The sequence below is a fragment of the Dermochelys coriacea genome, chromosome 1 (genome assembly GCF_009764565.3).
Source record: "Dermochelys coriacea isolate rDerCor1 chromosome 1, rDerCor1.pri.v4, whole genome shotgun sequence".
Classification (NCBI taxonomy): domain Eukaryota; kingdom Metazoa; phylum Chordata; order Testudines; family Dermochelyidae; genus Dermochelys; species Dermochelys coriacea.
Genome location: NC_050068.2, coordinates 207,309,109 through 207,328,331, shown reverse-complemented (window position 1 = coordinate 207,328,331; position 19,223 = coordinate 207,309,109). Strand labels below are relative to the sequence as shown.

At 44.0% G+C, this 19,223-nt stretch overlaps 1 protein-coding gene across 8 annotated transcripts in view; it reads left to right on the top strand.

The window, feature by feature from the left end:
- The first annotated feature begins 108 nt into the window (after positions 1–108).
- Positions 109–19,223, top strand: part of TNFRSF1A (TNF receptor superfamily member 1A) — a 30,536-nt gene continuing 11,421 nt past the window's right edge. For 2 of the 8 annotated variants that reach the window (XM_043512766.1, XM_038387513.2), the window contains exons 1-7: positions 114–577; positions 1,087–1,167; positions 3,249–3,327; positions 5,746–5,907; positions 17,732–17,906; positions 18,424–18,552; positions 18,911–19,057. In XM_043512766.1, coding sequence (XP_043368701.1) covers positions 5,869–5,907; positions 17,732–17,906; positions 18,424–18,552; positions 18,911–19,057 — 490 coding nt within the window. In that variant the 5' untranslated portion in view covers positions 114–577; positions 1,087–1,167; positions 3,249–3,327; positions 5,746–5,868. Of the gene's footprint in view, positions 1,168–3,248; positions 3,328–4,892; positions 5,908–17,731; positions 17,907–18,423; positions 18,553–18,910; positions 19,058–19,223 lie in introns of those variants that run through there. The other 6 variants (XM_038387547.2, XM_043512761.1, XM_038387557.2 and 3 more) reach the window with 6 other exon arrangements.

Sequence of the window (19,223 nt, the reverse complement as noted above, 5' to 3'; positions counted from 1 at the left end):
TGGGCAGGGGGGCGACGGGCGAGCTATGCCGCCGTGTCCCTCCGCGCCCCCCCCCCCCCCCGGTGTCGCTCGCAATCCCGGTCCTGAGGCGGGAGAGGGCGAGGGGCTGGGAGGGTCTTGGAGCGGGTGAAGGAAGTTACCGGGGTAGCGTCTCCGGGGCGCTAGTCTCTGTGTGGAGGGTGGCCGGGGTCGAGGGGATTCTCCATCCTCCAGTGGTGCAGCTGCCCTAGCAAAGCTAGTACCTGTCTTCCCACGACGTGGCAGCTGCACTGGGGCTAGTAGGGGCAGGCGTCTTTATCTCGCCTCGAAAACCTGCTTGATGCTGCCCTGCGCCAGTACTTGCACCCTTGCCGTCATTGGCACAGCTGCACTGTGTCTGCTAGCTGCTGAAATGCGGGTGCTGGTTTTGTTTCTGTAGAAAAGGCCAGGAATTAAGATGGACTCGGCCACGTGTGGAGGCCAAACTAAGACCTGTTGGGATCTCTGCCATGAAGGGGAGTGGCTTTCCCGGACCTGAAGACCAACTTCTGTTGGTGAAAAAGACAAGCTTTGAAGCTTCTACAAAGCTTTTCTTCAGGTCTGTGAAAAGTATAATTCTGTGTGGCTTGAAAGCTTGTGTCTCTTACCAACAGAAGTGGGTCCAATAAAAGATATTACCTGACCTACCTTGTCTCTAATATGCTGGGGTGGATGTGGCTACAGCTGCACTGCATGCATGAAAGGGAAGGTCAGATTGGGACTTGGGCTTCTGTGGAAGGTAAAATGAGAAATAGTGGCCCACAGCAGGTAGGTGAATTGGAGTGGGGCTAGATCTGTGGCCCATTTGGGAAGGGAGTGTGGGATTCTGAGGCCATTCTACCCATTGATGCCCTATACAGAGAGCTGGAATTGGGGAGAGAGAGAAAGGGCCAGGGGAGAGGTCTATGGAAAACGTGCCTGATCTGATGATTCTCCTGACTGTGCTTTAAAGTAGCGACTATTTATTATTAAATGCAAATGCGTAGCAGGAGGGAGAAGTTATTTTTTCCCCAGAGTTCATGTGTTGGTCTCATTTCCCTCTGTGACATTGTCCATTGTTGCGCCAAGCTGTCAGAAGACTCTGAAGGTCTAGCAGAGTCCATTCCATGGAGGGCTGGCAACTGATCTAGGAAGAAGCTGAGAGAGAAGGTGTGTTTTCCCTACCTAGTGGTAAATCTGGGAAGTGAGTGCATCTTGAGGCTGTGTTAACAACTATATGGAGGCCCCTTATGACCTGTTGCAGGGATCTCAAATCACCAGGAGGGCCACATGAGGACTAGTACGTTGGCCCAAGGGCTGCATCACCTCCCTCACCCCCACTGCCCCTGCCCCCACTCCACCCCTTCCATGAGGCCTGGTCCCTGCCCCACCCCCATTCCAACCCCTTCCCCAAAGTCCCCACCCCAACTCAGCCCCCTCCCTGCCCCATTCCAACCCCTTCCCCAAATCCCTGCCTCTTCTTCGTCTCTTCCCTTGAGTGTGCGGCTCCCTGCTCTTCCCCTCTCTCTCCTGGAATGTGCTAAGCGCCACCAAACAGCTGTTTGGCGGCGGAAAGCACCTGGAGGTAGGCAAAGGAGCGGGGACATGGCACACTGGGGGGAGCAGCGGGTGAGGGGAGCTTGGCGGCCACAGGAAATAACTCTGTGGGCCGAGTGTTTGAGATCTTTGCCCTATTATATAAGTAACCTCTAAAGGTGTTTCCAGGAATAGATACAATCAGGGACAGCTAAAGCATGGGGGTGGGGGAGAGAGACTGCTGATGTGAAGACCTCTAGGGCAGTGGTTCTCAACCTTTCCAGATTACTTGTACCCCTTTCAGGAGTCTGATTTGCCTTATAGACCCCAAGTTTCACCTCACTTAAAAACTCAGGCTTTGGGCTTCAGCTTTCTGCCTTGGGCCCCCACTAGTCTACTGCAGGCCCTAGTGACCCCAATAAAGCAAAATCCCAGTTTGAGAACCGCTGATATACTATATAGAGCAGTATAAACAAGTCACTGTATGAAATTTTAGTTTGTACTGACTTCACTTGTGCTTTTTATGTAGCCTGTTATAAAACTAGGTAAATATCTGGAAGACCTCTGCATAGCCCCTGGTTTACATGTATCCCTGGTTGAGAACCACTGCTCTAGGGAATTCTCTGAAATCTGCATGGATCTCGGGAGATCTAGTGGTTCTGGAGGCTGATGTCTAGGGCAGTAGGGATAAACCTCATCCACTAACATAATGACATGAGAAAAACTTGATATTTTTTCTTTATGGGGGTGTGACTTTGTCCTCCACATGAGTTATTACATCAGTGTATTAGATTTTTTTTTCTGTAGGGAACAATCCTGTTTCGGCCATCTTCAAAGAAGTAGATAAGCTAGACAAGACCTAACGAGCCTTTTCCATCTCTACTGTCAGAGCTGGGTGCAACTTGGGAAGAGCTTTCTCTGCTTTTGTCTCCCTGCTGAGCACATCATAAACCTGGGGCCAAAGTAAGCGTGATCCCAGCTTGGAGTAAAGAAATGAACTTTTATACAAGGGCCTTGTCCCAAAGAACTTACAAACTGAAGGGACAACATCTAAATGAGGGAGTTCTTTATCATTTAGCCATTTAAATCATGCTGTTTTCATATTCTTTTTTACCATTGTTTTTTATTACTCTCTTTTAATTCAGAGAGACAAGGTGGGTGAGGTAATATCTTTTATCAGACCCAACTTCTGTTCGTGAGCAAGACAAACTTTCAGCCTTATACAGAGCTCTTCTTCAGGTCATTTAGTTCATTCTCTTAAGGCACATTAAATAAAGCAGGAATCTTCTGGAGATATAGTAATGCATCCGATGAAGTGAGCTGTAGCTCACGAAAGCTTATGCTCTAATAAATTTGTTAGTCTCTAAGGTGCCACAAGTTCTCCTTTTCTTTTTGCGAATACAGACTAACACGGCTGCTACTCTGAAACCTGTAAGCACAGAAACGCTGTGTCATGTTTAGCCATTTTTGCACTGCCTAGCCAAATAGTTTAGGCAGATAGTGAAGAGACTTACCAATTTTCTCTAGTTTCTGTTTTTAAATATAGCTATATGTAATTCCATACCAAAAATATATTAAAATAACACTGCCTAATGAAGCACTCAGAAGTCAGAATACGTCCCAGTTAAGATTTAACGGACAACCTTAAGTCTATCTCCTTGTGTTTCTGTTGTACAATAGTCTTTGATTACTGGATCTCATGGTTTTTTCTGCAGGTCCTGTCTCATCTTAATGGAAAAAACATAAAAATAACTTTCTTGTTCGGATAAACAGCACAAAACCAAAGTGAACCAGGTTTGTATGCATCTTAGTATAGTCCAGTGACTCAGGCCCTGTAACTGTGATCACAGCAGGCAAATTGTGATCTCTCTCATTAGTGCACTCCCCTTTCCACTAACAGAGGAGGTTTTCTTATTTGGTTTGTTTCTTGATTATTAATTGATTAATACGACCAAACTGTGGTTTAATGACAGTTAACGCAAAATTTTAAAAGGGTGGAAATAAAAGTAAAAGGCCAGCATTTATTGCTATGTTCACATTATGTTCAATGATGATAATACAGTGCATGTGACATTGACTTCCATTGGCACATACTCCAAATGTGAATATGTCCAACATACATCAAAGCAGTGTGCACCCCAAATTAATCAAACTTGCTTTCTATCACAGAACCTTAACTCTGACCTCCTAATTAACTGTCTCAAGAAACTGGCACATCTTAAATGTTTTTATTAAAGCTAATGTTAAAAAAACTATATAATACACAGGTTGGGAAAAGAGTGTCTGTACATCTGGATATAGTGCTTAGATTATCCACAAAAACTAACTTTTTTTTTAAAAGTCATATGTACTGGCATACAGTTACATAATCGGCAATAACCCAAATTTAGGTGAATAGATTGAACAATACAGTTTAGATATTAGAATCCAAATACTTGGGTACATCACTCATGAAAAGTTGTACAGAGATTTGGTTGTGGAAAGCAAAATATAACAATAAGTGGAGATTGTCCCTCAGTAATTGAGAATTAGGTTGGTTGTCCATTTAGAAAATACAATCCTACTATCACACAGTCTAAACATTGGTAATGTTATATTTTGCCATTGCCTCGTAAGGTTTTTGGATTAGGATAATAGAAACATAGAATGTTAGGGTTGGAAGAGACTACAGGAGGTCATCTAGTTCAATCCCCTGCTTAAAGTAGGAGCAGGACCAACACCAACTAAATCATCCCAGCCAAGGCTTTGTCAAGTCGGGTCTTAAAAACTTCTAAGGATGGAGATTGCACCACCTCCCTAGGTAACCCATTCCAGTGCTTCACCACCCTCCTAGTGAAATAGTGTTTCCTAATATCCAACCTAGACCTGCAACTTGAGACCGTTGCTTCTTGTTTTGTCATCTTGCCACCACTGAGAACAGCCTAGCTCCATCCTCTTTGGAACCCCCCTTCAGGTAATTGAAGACTATCAAATCCCACCTCACTCTTTTCTGCAGACTAAATAACCCCAGTTCCCTCAGCCTCTCCTTGTAAATCATGAGCCCCAGCCCCCTAATCATTTTCATTGCCCACCGCTGGACTCTCTACAATTTGTCCACATCCCTTCTCTAGTGGGGGGGACCAAAACTGGACACAGTACTTCAGGTGTGGCCTCACCAGTGCCGAATAGAGGGGAATAATCACTTCCTTTGATCTGCTGGCAATATTTCTACTAATATAGCCCAATATACCATTGGCCTTCTTGGCAACAAGGGCACACTGCTGACTCGTATGCAGTTTCTCATCCACTGTAATTTCCAGGTCCTTTTCTGCAGAACTGCTGCTTAACCAGTCGGTCCCCAGCCTGTGGCAATGCATGGGATTCTTTCTTCCTAAGTGTAGAACTCTTGCTTTATATTTTTGAAGGTTTTCTTTGTAACCATAAGGACTAGAAGACTTCTTGTTTTTAAATTGAGATTATGGAGAACAAGATAGGACCCTAAAACCCCCCACCAAAGTGCTGGGTCACTGATACGATCAGTGCTATTCAAACCCAGGCCCCCTTGCCAGATTCCAAAGTCCTGCTGCAAATAATGGAAGTGTTAGAGCTGTTCAAAAAAAGTTGCAAGAATCTTTTATGAAAAGTGTAAAATAATCTAAATAATCTCTCCATTATAATGTGTATCTAAATATATATGTAGATAATATAAAGAGCACCAATTACTGGCATATATATGTAGCATTGTTCATAGTAGGTTTAATAGAGTTTTACACTGCAAATGTCTTCCTGAAGGCTGCTCTTAATGAACAGAGGGGTTAGCTGAGTCTCATGTCTAGAGAGGTAATATCTTTTATTGGATCATCTTCTTTATGTTAGTGAGAGAGACAAGCTCTCAAGCTTTCTCACAGTCTTGTGGAGGGTTTATTAGGAGGTTGGGGATTGATATCTGGGTTTCTCTCTGACCCATGAGGTGGAAAGGGTGGGTCTTGTCTTGTCCCAGAAGGAGGAAGATTAGTAAGGAAAATGGATTTCTGCTACCCTGAGGGAAGAGTTGGCGTTAATGAGAACAACTGAGTTTTTGTCTCATGGGGAGGGGAGAGGAGAGTGAATGGGGTAAGGGCTGAATCTCTTGGTCTCTGTGCTGTGGGGAGGGAAGGGTTAACTTTACAGTTCCATGTTGCCTCCCTCATCTGCCCCCCCCTTTCCTGTTGCTTTCTCACCCTTTGCTGGCAGGAAGTTGCAGAACTTACTAGTTTCAGTTTGTGTTCGGTCTCTTGGTGCTCGATCCGGATTGACCTTGGGGGGCTTCTCTGGAGGCGGGGGTCCTATCATGGGGACGTAAGAGACCATAGAACCATGGCCCATCTGGAGCCTTCCCCTGCCTTGGTGGCTATGGTGAGTAACACTTGGGACGAGCGCCTAACACCAACAGTCAGTCACCAGGCTGGAGATCTGGGTTAATGAGAGTGCAGGGCTGGGAGTGGTGTGGGTCTGGTTGGTGACTGCAGGAAGACTGGGAGTCAAGTCTCCTGGGTTGTATCCCCAGGTCTGGGAGGGCAGTGGTGTCTGGTGGGTTAAAATTGGGAGGAGAGTGGGAGTTAGGCCACCTAAGTTTTATTTTCTGATTTGCCTTTTGTGAGTCTCTCCCATTCTGTCGGTCTCCTTTTCCCCCTCTGTAGAAGTGGGCTGGTAGTGATAACCTGCCTCTCCTCCTGAGCTGCTCTCTCCTCCACTGGTGTGACCCCCATAGAACAGTGGTCCCCACATTTTTTACTTTGCACTACCCTCCTCCTCCCAAGCTGGGGCTGGGCTCCTGGAGGCTGGGGGCATGGACAATAGTAAGGGGGGCAAGTTTGGGGCCACAGCTGGGGGTGGGCTGGCAGCGTAACCTTGGCAGAGGCCTGAGGTTCGTAGCCAGGGCCCCTGTCGCGGGCCCACAGCCGGAACCCTGGACACAGGGCTGGGAGTGAGGCATGGGGCTGGCAGCTGGGGTCAGGGCCAGGAGTGGAGCTGGGTGGCGCCCCCACATAGGGGCTGGCCTGGGCCCCAGCTGCACCCCCCCATGTTCCTCAGTAGCCCCTTGGAGGTGCACCTCACAGTTTGGGGACTTCTGCCCTAGAAAGACTGTGGGCTCCTGTCCTTGATAAGTTCTAGAGCAGGACAAACATTTTGGCCTGAGGGCCACATCGAGGTGCAAAACTGTATGGAGGGCCAGGTAGGGAAGGCTGTGCCCCCCAAACAGCATGGCCCCTGCCCCCTATCCGCCGCCACCCACTTCCCACCCCATGACTGCCCCCCTCAGAACCTTTGACCCACCCACCCCCAGTCCTTGTCCCCTGACCACCCCCTCCTGGTACCCCCCACCCCAATCACCCCCCGGGAACCCACCCTGCTCTCTGTCCCCCCCAACCCCTATCCACACTCCCGCCTCCGACAGGCCCCCTGGAACCTCACCCCCTATCCAACCCCCCCATCCCCTAACTGCCCTCCTGACCCCTATCCACACCCCTGCCCCCTGACTGGCTCCCCGGGACTCCCATGCCTGTCCAACCCCCACCCCGTTCCCCAACTCCTGACTGCCCTGCTCCAAAAGCTCCCCCCCATCCAATCATCCCCTGATTGCCCCCCGGGACCCCCTACCCAACCCATGCCACCACCACCCCCTTACCATGCCGCTTAGAGTGGCAGGAGCTCGCAGGCCTGCTGCCTGGACGGAGCCAGCCATGCTGCCCGTGCGGCATCGTGGCTGTGGGGTAAGGGGGACAGCGGGGGAGGGGCTGGGGGCTAGCCTCCCTGGCCTGGAGTTCAAGGACTGGGCAGGACGGTCCTGCGGGCCAGATGTGGCCCGCGGGCCATAGTTTGTCCACCTGTGTTCTAGAGAGACAGGGTTGTAGAGGTAATGTCTTTTTCTCTGTGGGTGAGAGAGAGAAACTTTCCAGCCACACAGAGTTCTTCTACCTTTCCTAAACCTGAAGAAGAGCTTTGTCTTGAAAGCTTGTCTCTTTCACCAACAGAAGTTGGTCCTTTAAAAGCTATTACTTTACCCATCTTATCTCTAATATCCTCGGACCAACAGGCTACAATAACACTGCATACACCTGATGAGTTATGGCAGACCGTGAGCGGGGTTTCCTTACATAAGCTAGGCAAAGGGTTAGTCATGTCCCATTTGGATTGTTGAGTGACCTGAGGCTGCTTTCTCCCACTTTCGCACCACAAGAAATAACACTTAACCCAACTCTCAAGGAGATGATTCTCCTGAGGTTCCCCAGCCACTTCCACAATCCTACAATATCTCTGCTTTTCCTCCTGCAAATGCAATGCTCTAACAGTCCCTCCAGTCCTCCCACCATCTACATATCCAATACCCCCCAGTTCCACAAATTTGGATAATGGATGTTGTCTTGTGTTTCCTGTCCCTATGTATCTAATTCTCTTCAGTAATTCCTTTTGCCCCATCTCCTGTGTCCAATTCTCCTCCCGGCCCTCCCATTTCCAGGGATGCCATTTAGGGAGGGGGGCACATGCTCCCCCAAGTTTCATACCACATTATAATTTTACCAGGAGGGGTGGAGCTATGTGGGGGGGGGGCTTCCGGGTGGCTATAGCCAGCCTAAAATTTTCCTTAGCTCCCCATAACCACCCCTCTGAGGTGGGTGCCCAGCCAGCAACCACAGCTCTCCAGCCACACAGCTCCTGCCACCATGGCCCTGGCTGGCAGTCTCCCTTTCTTTGGGAAACTGATCCATGGCTGGCATGGTGCTGGGGGACCCCAGCCAATGCTAGAGGTGGCCGTGTCTGAGTGGGTCTCTGCTGAGCTAGGATGGGGGGAAAGGAAACCTGTCTCTGTTGGTGCCTCTGGCTTCGGAGTGGGAGCTGCAGCTACTGCTATACTGAACGAGCATTCAATCTTCTGAGTGGTTTCAGAGTAGCAGCCGTGTTAGTCTGTATTCGCAAAAAGAAAAGGAGTACTTGTGGCACCTTAGAGACTAACAAATTTATTAGAGCATAAGCTTTCGTGAGCTACAGCTCACTTCATCGGATGCATCCGATGAAGTGAGCTGTAGCTCACGAAAGCTTATGCTCTAATAAATTTGTTAGTCTCTAAGGTGCCACAAGTACTCCTTTTCTTTTTGCGAATCTTCTGAGTGCATGGCTTAGAGACAGGTCAGGTACATGCACACAGTCTCTCCCCTATAATCCTCCCCAACACACACATGCACAGTCTCTTGCATACTCCCCCCAACACACCCACTCTTTCACACAAACAGTCTCCCTCCACACACACTTACGCACAGTCTCTCCCAATCCGCGCGCACACACTCCCACACTTGTATTATTATTATTATTGTTGTTGTTACTACTTGGTACTTCCTGTCGAAATGCGCAATACACATATATTCTCTGTAATTTTATTCTGTTTTAGTTTTTTTGACTGGTCTATGCATTTCATAATTCTATTTCTCTCTTATGCTTAAATTTTATTCTTTGAGTAGTGAGTTCTAAAATCCCTAACCTGTCCTGGCTGGAGTAATTATCATTATTATTTTTATTACCATATTGTGCTTTGTCATTTATTATCTAAAGTGGTACAATCAAATAATAATATCCTTGTGGAATGTAAATTTAGCTTGTACTCACCTTAGCTGTGCCATTTATTTATTTTTAGAAAACTAAACACATAACTTTAGACACTGTGCAGATGAAGATTACTTATTTTCAAATTGTATTTTTAATTATATCTGTAAAATAATTTAAAATTTGTATGAAAATAAATGCGGTTCCTAGTCTGATAGTAATGATGGAGTCAAATGTTAGTAAGTCACGTTCATGATTGTGATTGGTTAACATAAATGCCAAAATAATTAGAAAAATAAATTTGCATTCTTAATAAAAGAGAAAAAACCTTAATCACATATGTTACAAATTAAGTAAATACCTTTAGTCGAGTGAAAAACAGTTGACTAAAATAGAGTAGATAATAGCAGTAACACAGAGTAAGCAGATTTTATTTATTTCTACTAAAGATAGTGTACAAAGTATCAAATTTGTGTTTCTGATATCTGTGTTAAGGTTCCAAAACTGATACCTCAAGGCTTGGGATTGGAAATATCTAGCTGTACTATCCCCTGATTGTTCTAAACTTGCATATAAACTTAAAATATGTCTTTAATTGGTGTTTGTATATATTTTTCTGTCTTTATAAAGAAATTAGATACAGTGGTCCTATCAGCTAATTTCTAAGTTATCTACCCCCCTCCCCAAAAAAGTAAAGTTGCTCCTCCCCCCCAATCTGAAATGGCGCCCTCTGATCTTCCACCTTGTGTAGTCAATGCCCTTCAGCACCTCCAGTTTTCCCTGCCTTTCTAGTGCTCCCTGTCTGGCTTTGTTCACCCTGACCCTTAGAGGGATAATTCATGTTGAGAAATCTCCAGCTAATCTGAATTGGGTTCTCCATGGGGGCCTGTAAAGCTGTGTTCCCACAGGGCTTTATATTCCAGGGGAGTGTTCCTAGAGTAGGCCTGTTTAGTATTCAGTGACTCTAGGAGTTACTATGTCACTCTGGTGTTCTTTCCCCAGGCACCAGGCAGCTGCCTCTCTTCCCTGTTTCTGACTCCCTGGCACGGCAGAAACTATTCATTTTTAATGAGCTGCCTCCCTAATGTGTCCCTGACTCAGCAAGAGGTTGGATTTACAGGAATTGCAGTTGCTTTCCGGACTTGCCAGCCAGCCTAGAGACTTTAACTCCTCAGTTGCTGGGATTAGTCACAAAGAAAGGAATCTCTCCTCTCCTAAGCAGCACTGGAGAATTACTGCCTTACTGATTTACTGAGGGAAGGATTAAGTGGCATTTACCCCCTAGAACCTATATATGAGAGTTAGTACTGACTCAAAGGAGAGAGTGCTCCCTTTTGACTCACCCATGGTTTTCTGTGTAGTACAGCACCGACTAATACAACGTTTGGGCAGTGGGGTGAGTACTCCCTCTGTGAGAAATTGGACCCAGGGATATGTTCTTATTAAAGCATCATGACTCCTGCCCCTCAAAATCATAATATTTTTAAAAAAAATACAAGTTGGATTTCTTTATTTGATTTCTGGGTTTTGAGTCTTTAGGGAGCACTTGAGTCACATTTTCAAGCTTTTTCTCTGCAATTCTGAGGGCCACTAACTTCCCTCTTTTAAAAAAGAAAGTTGAGATTATCATGCAATGGCGTGACTCATGGAGGTGGAAATACACCAAACATCAAGAGATTTGTGAAATAGTCATGAAAGTTGGCAGCACTGAAGCTTGCTTTCACCAATTAAATATTTGTATTCTTGCTTTACAAACATTTAGCACAGAGAAAGTAGCCTGCAGCCAGTGGAATAAATTTAATCTAAAAGTGTAGGGGCAAAAGCAGCTGGGTCCACAGATGAGCTTGAATTTCCCTTCCTCCCAAAAGACCCCAGTAGTATCATGTGCTGTAATTATACCATAAAAGCTGGTGTACTTGTACACTCAAGGGTTTGTTTACACTTGAATTTTTAGTTGTTTTAACATGTTATTTAGCACTGTAACGTGACCGTAAATTCTAGTGTAGATGCTACACAAACGTTTGTTCTAGAACACAAACATTTGTTTGTAAACATGTTAGCATCACTTGCAATAAGTATTTGTATCCTGTCTGCACTAGAATTTACTGCTGTGTTAGATACATTAATTTACTGCCATAAAAACTTGAATGCAGAGTTAAAGTTACCCCATGCTAACTTGTGTCCTACCATGTTGAGTTCATGTACCCTGAAAAACTTCCCTTTAAGATATAGACTACTTCCACTCCACAAGTGTGACTGGAAGGAAAGCAACTTCCCAGTTTAGAGTAATCTGATTTATAATCAGCAATGACAGGTTTCAGAGTAGCAGCCGTGTTAGTCTGTATTAGCAACAAGAAAAGGAGTACTTGTGGCACCTTAGAGACTAACAAATTTATTTGAGCATAAGCTTTCGTGAACTACAGCTCACTTCATTGGATGCAAGTCTCTAAGGTGCCACAAGTACTCCTTTTCTTTTTGATAATCAGCAATAGCTATCCTTAGACGATATCAGGTGATATTGAGGTATACTCTAGTATCCAGCATGCTACCACTAAGTTTCTACAAAAGTTCATTAGCCTGACATTTTCCTGTTTTGTATATCTTTCCTGTCATTTTAAGAAACTCTCATGGCATCATTGATCCAGTGATGGGTTTTAGGGCAAGTCTTTGGAATCAGAATTCTTTTGGTGATAGCATTTACCTCCTTTTATTGCTCTCTTTGCCCTGGTCTACGCTGGGGGGGTAGGGGGAGTCAATGTAAGGTACGCAACTTCAGCTACGAGAATAGTGTAGCTGAAGTCGATGTACCTAGATCGACTTACTGCGGCGTGTTCACGGTGGAGAGTCGACTGCCGCCACTCCCCCGTTGACTCCGCTTGCGCCTCTCACAGTTCTGGAGTTGACGGGAGAGCACTCGGGGATCGATTTATCGTGTCTAGACTATACGCAATAAATCGACCCCCGATATATTGAGTGCTACCTGCTGATCCGGCGGGTAGTGTAGACATACCATTAGACTGTAACAGTGACCATACTTTTATTTGGGACAGATGTCCGTGATTCCATTCCATAAAAGGCTTGTCACTAAGTTTAGCTAATTGCCTTTCCACAGGGAGATCAGTGTTCTGAGTTGCAAAAAAGACATCTGTTATTGTTTGAGTGTCTGTTCTTGGGTATTGAGATATTTCCTTCAAACTACCCCTAGTGCAGGACTTTCTGCTTCTGTTTTGAAGAGTTGCTTAACTAATCTGGTAGTTACCAGTACAACCAGCATCTCAAAATAATACCACCATGTGTTTCTATAAAATAAACTAAATACATATCGATTCTAATTCATTCTGTTCCTCATGTCATGATTATTGTACTAATCCTTAAAATTTACCCCACCTTTACTGCTATCTTTCTTCATTAGAGAGACAAGATGGGTGAGGTAATATCTTTTATTGCAGTGGCTCTCGACCTTTTCAGACTACTGTATCCCTTCAGGAGTTTGATTTGTCTTACTTAAAATGTATTTGCTTACAAAATCAGACATAAAAATACAAAAACGTCACAGTTTACTGAAAAATTACTTACTTTCTCATTTTTACCATATAATTATAATAAATTGGAATATAAATATTGTACTTCATTTCAATGTTTAGTGTATAGAGCAGTATAAGGTAATTGTCTGTATGAAATTTTGGTTTGTACTGACTTTGCTAGTGCTTTTTATGTGGCTTGTTGTACAAGGCAAATATCTAGGTGAGTTGAAATACGCGCTGGGGTATGTGTACCCCTGGTTGAGAACTAGTGTTTTATTGGACAATTTCTGTTGGTGAAAGAGACAAGCTTTTAAGCTACACAGAGCTGCTCTTCAGGTCCTTCAGACTGTGTAGCTGTTGTGTGTAACTGAAAAGCTTGTCTCTCACCAACAGAAGCTGGTCTAAAATTACCTCACCCACCTTGTGTGTCTCATATCCCGGGACCAACACGACTATATCAACACTGCAAACTCTTTCTTCAACTTGCCTTGCTTACTGGCTTTTATAATTTTCTCTGTCTGTATCAGTATCATAAGGAATAAACCCTTTTAAGTGATTTATATGTACCCATTTTAAGATACGAAGTTGGTGTCCTTTAGAGATTTTGATCTGATATACCACATATATAACATTTTCCCTATGATTTCAGAGGGATCTTCTCAACTGCATCAAAGCTTTTCTGGGCCCTTCTGTTTTAGAAATGAAATATCTTACCATCAATCTGATATTTTCTGTCATAGGTTTTGTATATTTCTGTTACTCTTTCCAGGTTTTGTTGGGCAAGGAAAGATCTTCCTGTAAATATTTGCTTTAATATAAATGTATTTCTCAGTGTGTAAACCAGAAGCTCTATCTTCACTATTTTTCGTATAAAGTATGTGATATAGGAATCTCATGCTGCTTATAATGAGGTCAAAAGGTACAAATTCTGTGAACTTAACTGGTAAAGATTGAATAGACAAAAGAACTATAGGAAATCTTAAATCCCAGTTTCTTGGATGGTTGCGCAAACTCTTTTTTTAGCATGATTATGATCAATTTTCCTTCTCAAATTGGCCAGTGTTTGACATGAGCCATCAAAATGTGTGACAAATGACCAAAATGTGGACTACCTGTGTTCTGTTGTACATAAATGACACATGCTAGGGTTTTTTAAAAAAATTAATAATTGAAATGTTATGGCTTTTAATTTTAATTGTATGTATTTAATTTAAATTTAATTAGAATGTGTTAATCAATAGTTCGCTTTTAACTCTGCGATGAGAAACTGGAATGAATATGTCTGGGGAAAAACTATTGTATAATACAGATGAATGATCTATTAAAATACCACAGAATACAGGAAGTGAGCTTACCTATTCGTTACATTTTAATAAAGCATCTATGTTGTAAAATTTTGTTTTCCCCTGAAATACTCAAATGTTTCTTCCTGAAGGTGATAAAAACTCAGCAAACTGATGATGAGCCTATGATTATTTCAGTACTTTAGCCCGTCTTTCTAATTCCAATACTTCAGCCAACGTGTCCTCACCAACAGCCCCTCTATTCCCCTCTGCAACTATTTATTTTCTTCCCCATTTCCTCCCTCTGTTTCTTCTCCCTTGTTTTCATAAATACTAAGGTCAGAAGGGACCATTCTGATCATCTAGTCTGACCTCCTGCACAACACAGGCCACAGAATCTCACCCACCCACTCCTGTGAAAAACCTCTCACCTATGTCTGAGCTATTGAAGTCCTCAAATCGTGGTTTAAAGACTTCAAGGAGCAGAGAATCCTCCAGCAAGTGACCCATCTTCCTCTCTTCTTCCTCTTACTTGCTCCATCCCTTCATCCCCTTACTTGCAGACATCTACAGTACTTTCAGGCTAGGCAGGAGTGCCTGTGAGGGTATGAATTGCAGAGGTGGTGGCTTTGGGTTTTGCCAGGCTGAAGGTGGCTGGGGTGGGGGTGGGGCAGGTGACTCTCAGTGCCTCCCTGCACCAGCCAATAGCTGTGGTGGGTAAGGTCTGTGCATTGTATCATCACCAGCAGATGCAGGGGATGGGCATATGTAGGTGCTCTCCCTCCCCATCCCAACTGACAGGCACTGCAACAGGTGTAGGCAGCTACCTGAAGAGGCATAAATGTGGAACAGGGAGCTTGAACTGGCTCCTTGATGAACAGCAAAATGCAGTACAGTGGAGGGGGTCTGGCCTAGATAACTGAAACAGTATGCAATGTGTAACTTTGGGTTTAATCCCCAGTATTTTACATATATCTGCCGTGGTCTCAGAAACAGCTTGAACCACTTTCTGATTCTTAAAAGCGGCAAAGAGTCCTGTGGTACCTTATAGACTAACAGATGTATTGGAGCATGAACTTTCGTGGGTGACTACCCACTTCGTTGTATGCAACCGACGAAGTAGGAATTCACCCACGAAAGCTCATGCTCCAATACATCTGTTAGTCTGTCTGTAAGGTGCCACAGGACACTCTGCCGCTTTTACAGATCTAGACTTAACACGGCTACCCCTCTGAAACTTTCTGATTCTTGTTCCGCAAGGCAAGCCTCAGTGACTAAAAACATGATTCACCAGCACACATGCTGTGGTTCGGTGGTTTGAACTAACATTTGATGTGGGGAATAAATTCTTTCCATTTTGTAAACAAATAGGTGTCAGTTAGTATATACTTACTTATCCCAACTTGATCTGTGGAATGGGTCCACTAAAGTCAAGTTGTAAATCTGACCATGAGAAAGCAATCTCTGTGAATTGCAGAGGATGTCTGAACCTTGTCCTGGTGAGTTGCTATTTATGGCATGTAACAACTTCTTTCAAAGCAGCTCATGCATGTCTTGCCAGTATGTTGCTTACTTTAGTGCTTGATAGATGTCATGGATTCCTAAATGACTACTTCTATAGAAATCATCATGGATATGCATTAACAAAAGTTCTGAATAGTTCTTGGGAACTAGTTATCATGGTATTTTGTGTGTGTAAAAGTCTTTTAAAAAGGCTGAGTCATTAGTTTTGGTTCATCCTTGGTTTATAGTTCTTCGTTATTCCGCAGATCTTGATCAGTAATAAAACTTATTAGCCTTTTATGTATTTGTAAAGCCTAGAAATGACTGTCTTGTAACAGCTTTCACAAAATCTGATTCATCCCTGTCCCTTTATCTGTTACGCCTGAAGATGTGGTATCAGAGTAATCAGCTTACATGACCTGGTGTTTTGTATACTTGGCTTTTCTAGTATTTCCTATATTTACACTATGTACTTTATTTACACTTGGTTCATGTTTATACATTCCCAGGGTAACTTGTTGAAAGCTTCTTCTTTGGCTAGAACATCAGCTTCATTATTGTCAGACCATCTGCGTGAATGCTATTCCACTTTCTTTCCAGCAAATAATCAATTGCTGCAATCAGTTCTTTGTGTCCAACTGGCTTATTCTTGGAACTGTGGATTCCATTCTGCCTCCATGCGAGTTGGTTAATGGCAACTGTCCATCTTGAAAGTTGATGATATAAATGCCAAAGCAGTTCAGTTACTATGTGTCACACTACAGCATTGTGAGTGGTTAAAAAGTCCAATTCTTCAGTGACTGTCCTTGCCACAGATAATGTGGGCATAAGGCACCAGGCAAGAAGATAAAGTTGGTGCGCTACTAGCTCTTGAGGCCTGCTGCACTTTCCTCTCTCAACCACCTCTCTTCAGCCTTTTTGAGTCCCTGGTGCACTGTAGCACTCCAGTATGGCCTGTTGCTAGTTGCATCTTCCCAGCTTGCAGTGTTGATGTTGAAAGTTTTCAAGTCCCTCTTGCAAACATCTTTGGATTTGAGCCTAGGTCAGCCCAGTGGCCTTGGAGCACCTAGAAGTTGGTTCGATATATCACATAAATATACATTTAAATACATTCTTTATCTCTCTTTGACTGTTTTGTGGCAACTGAAAGAGCTGACAGTTTCTTATCTGTTATTTATAATTCATAGTTCTCTGACATTCTTGGAGAGGGGAGGTCCCCCTGTTTGCCAGAATTTCATTTTCCTACCATTTCTGTAGTTTTGAATGGCTTTCATATGAGTAACTTTCTCTTAAAAACTTCTGACTTTTGAGAGGGGAATAGGATGGCATACAGCTGTAATAGGCACCTTTGTATGCTTATCTTTTCCTAAACCCACAACCGCAACACTTTATTGGTTTAGCTTTCACTTTGCTAGAGTTCTCACAACTGAAAAAAATCTGTTTCTTTGCAGCTGTACTAATTCCTTTCACAAGAGCAAGTTAGGAAAACATTGCCCTCAAATAAAATTACAAAGAACTTATAAAAACAAAGATCAAAACAATTTCACAGAAGCAAAGCAAAACAAGTACATTCTCACAGCACACTTCTCATTGAGAAGTCAGCCCATTCCAGGTACAAGGGAAAAATATTATTTAACTCATTATGCCTATATAGGCCACCAAAATATCAAGTGTTAGCTTTTAGATGTGTAGTGCATTAAAAAGTTTTCACATTGGGTGTTCTTTTTTTTTTTTTCTCACAGCTCAGGGCTTAACTTCTCAATAAACAGTGTGAGGTAACATACAAAGTAAAAAAGTTTTTAAACGAGGAAGGAAAATAACTTTTCTTAACTGATGGAAATAGTAATAAGACTGCAGTCAAAAATATTCTCAGCTCACAGCTTTATAAATTATTTTGTTAAAACAATTTTCCCAACCAAACACCGACAAAACAAAAACATTAAAATAAAGGATGTGTGTGATACTCGTATAATTATAGATGTGTGAGTTGCTGTAATGATGTTACATTGCTCTGAAGCTTTCTAGACAGTTTTGGAAGTGTCAGGATGTCTGTCTTTGTAGTCCTGGAGCATATTAGTTTTTAAACAGTGAATGTATTACAAAAAAAGATTTAATCAGGAATTAGGTTGTCTTTTGCATGACTCAAGTGAAGAGATTTCAGTCCTTCCTTAAAATTCCATGTGGTTCATATTAGTCCATAGGCCTTGTATCCATTACAGTCTCCCTTAAGAAAGCTCAGTTGGTCTCATTGTCATGACAGGCTGGTGCTAGGCTCAGCTGTGAATTCTACCCAAAGAAATAATTTCTCACAATGGTCTTTTTCCTTTGCAGCTCATTCTAACTCTGGCCTGGGTGTGGGCTGAAGAATGCTTGGGAGTAGCCCCAAACCCAGATGCCCTACAAATACATGGGATAGCCCTGGGGAGAAAGAAGAGGGAGCTAAAGTGTCAGGTGGGAAAGTACCTACACTCCAACAGGACCCACTGCTGCATGAGATGCCACGCAGGTACAATAGAGTGTAACAGTGAGTCATTATTGCTAAGACCAGAGAGGAATTCCTATTTCCTGAACTCTCAGTCCAAATATCTCTTGTTCCCCAGCTATCCCTGGTGAGAATGCCACATCCTGGGGTAAAGGAGACATGTACTCTTAGTCATGGGATCTCCTCTCCCCTTGTCGCCCCACCCTGGTGAGTGCATCTCCTGCTGGGGCTAAGGAAACATACCATTTACTTGCACACTCAGCCAGATGCTGCTCAAGACAATCTGCTGCCTAGGCAAAACTTCAGAGTGTACCCCTCCAACTACAAAATCACCCCACCCTTTAGCATGCCAGGTCACAATGCCATGTGGGAGCCACCCCCCAGAAAGCTGCCACCCTTGGCAATTGTCTAGTTTGCCTATAGCTAGAGCAGACTCTCAGCTCTGGATTCCCCTTTCCCTTGCAGTGTCCATGTCTCTCATTTGCCCTAGGAGAATGTCTCTCTATGCCTGTCAGATCCCTGTTAGGTGATTCTGTTTCAGGGACTTACTTGGCAGAAGACTGTCAGTCAGACAGTCTTGCGACCCGCTGCATGCAATGTCCTAAGGGCACGTTCACGGCTACAGATAACATTTTGAGGAAATGCATTAGTTGCAATCGGTGCCGTTCAGGTGAGTCTCACCCGTCAGAGGATGGGGATGGAGGAAGCGGGTGGTGGCGGCGGGACAGGCACTGCAGGAGTGGACGTGGGGCTGCGGTAGTGAGGAATTAGGATAGAATGGAGGTGGGTGGATGGGGACAAGAACAGTGGAGGAACGGGATAGGGAGAGTGTTAGTAATTGCAATGGGGTGGTGGTATTTTGATGAGGACAAGAGCTTGTAGGGAGTGATCGTCAGGCTCTTTGGTACCAACTCTTAGTTGGGGGAAAGCAGAGGATGATGCCTGTTTCCGGCCTGTGCTGTCACCGTGAAGAGGATCCAGTGGTGGAAAGAGGGTGGAATCATGTCTCTCTCTCTGTCGCCCCTCAGAATTCAAGCAGATAACACTGTCTGAGTGCACTGAAAAGAAGGATACTGTCTGTGGCTGTCTGCCCAACCAATTTCAGAAAACAGACAGTATTTTATTCAAATGTCTGAACTGCAGCCTATGCCACAATGGGACCATCCGGCAAAAATGTGAGTGTGACGCAGACAGCTGCTACTGCTGTCAGGGCAGGACATAGCAACCCCTTCTTCTCACCCACTTGTCTTGAGGGAGCCAAATCCCCTGCCTTGGAGTTATTTCTCTCCTGGAGCAATTTCTTGTTCCTTCCCTCCTACTTTATTTCCCTGAGTCCAAGAA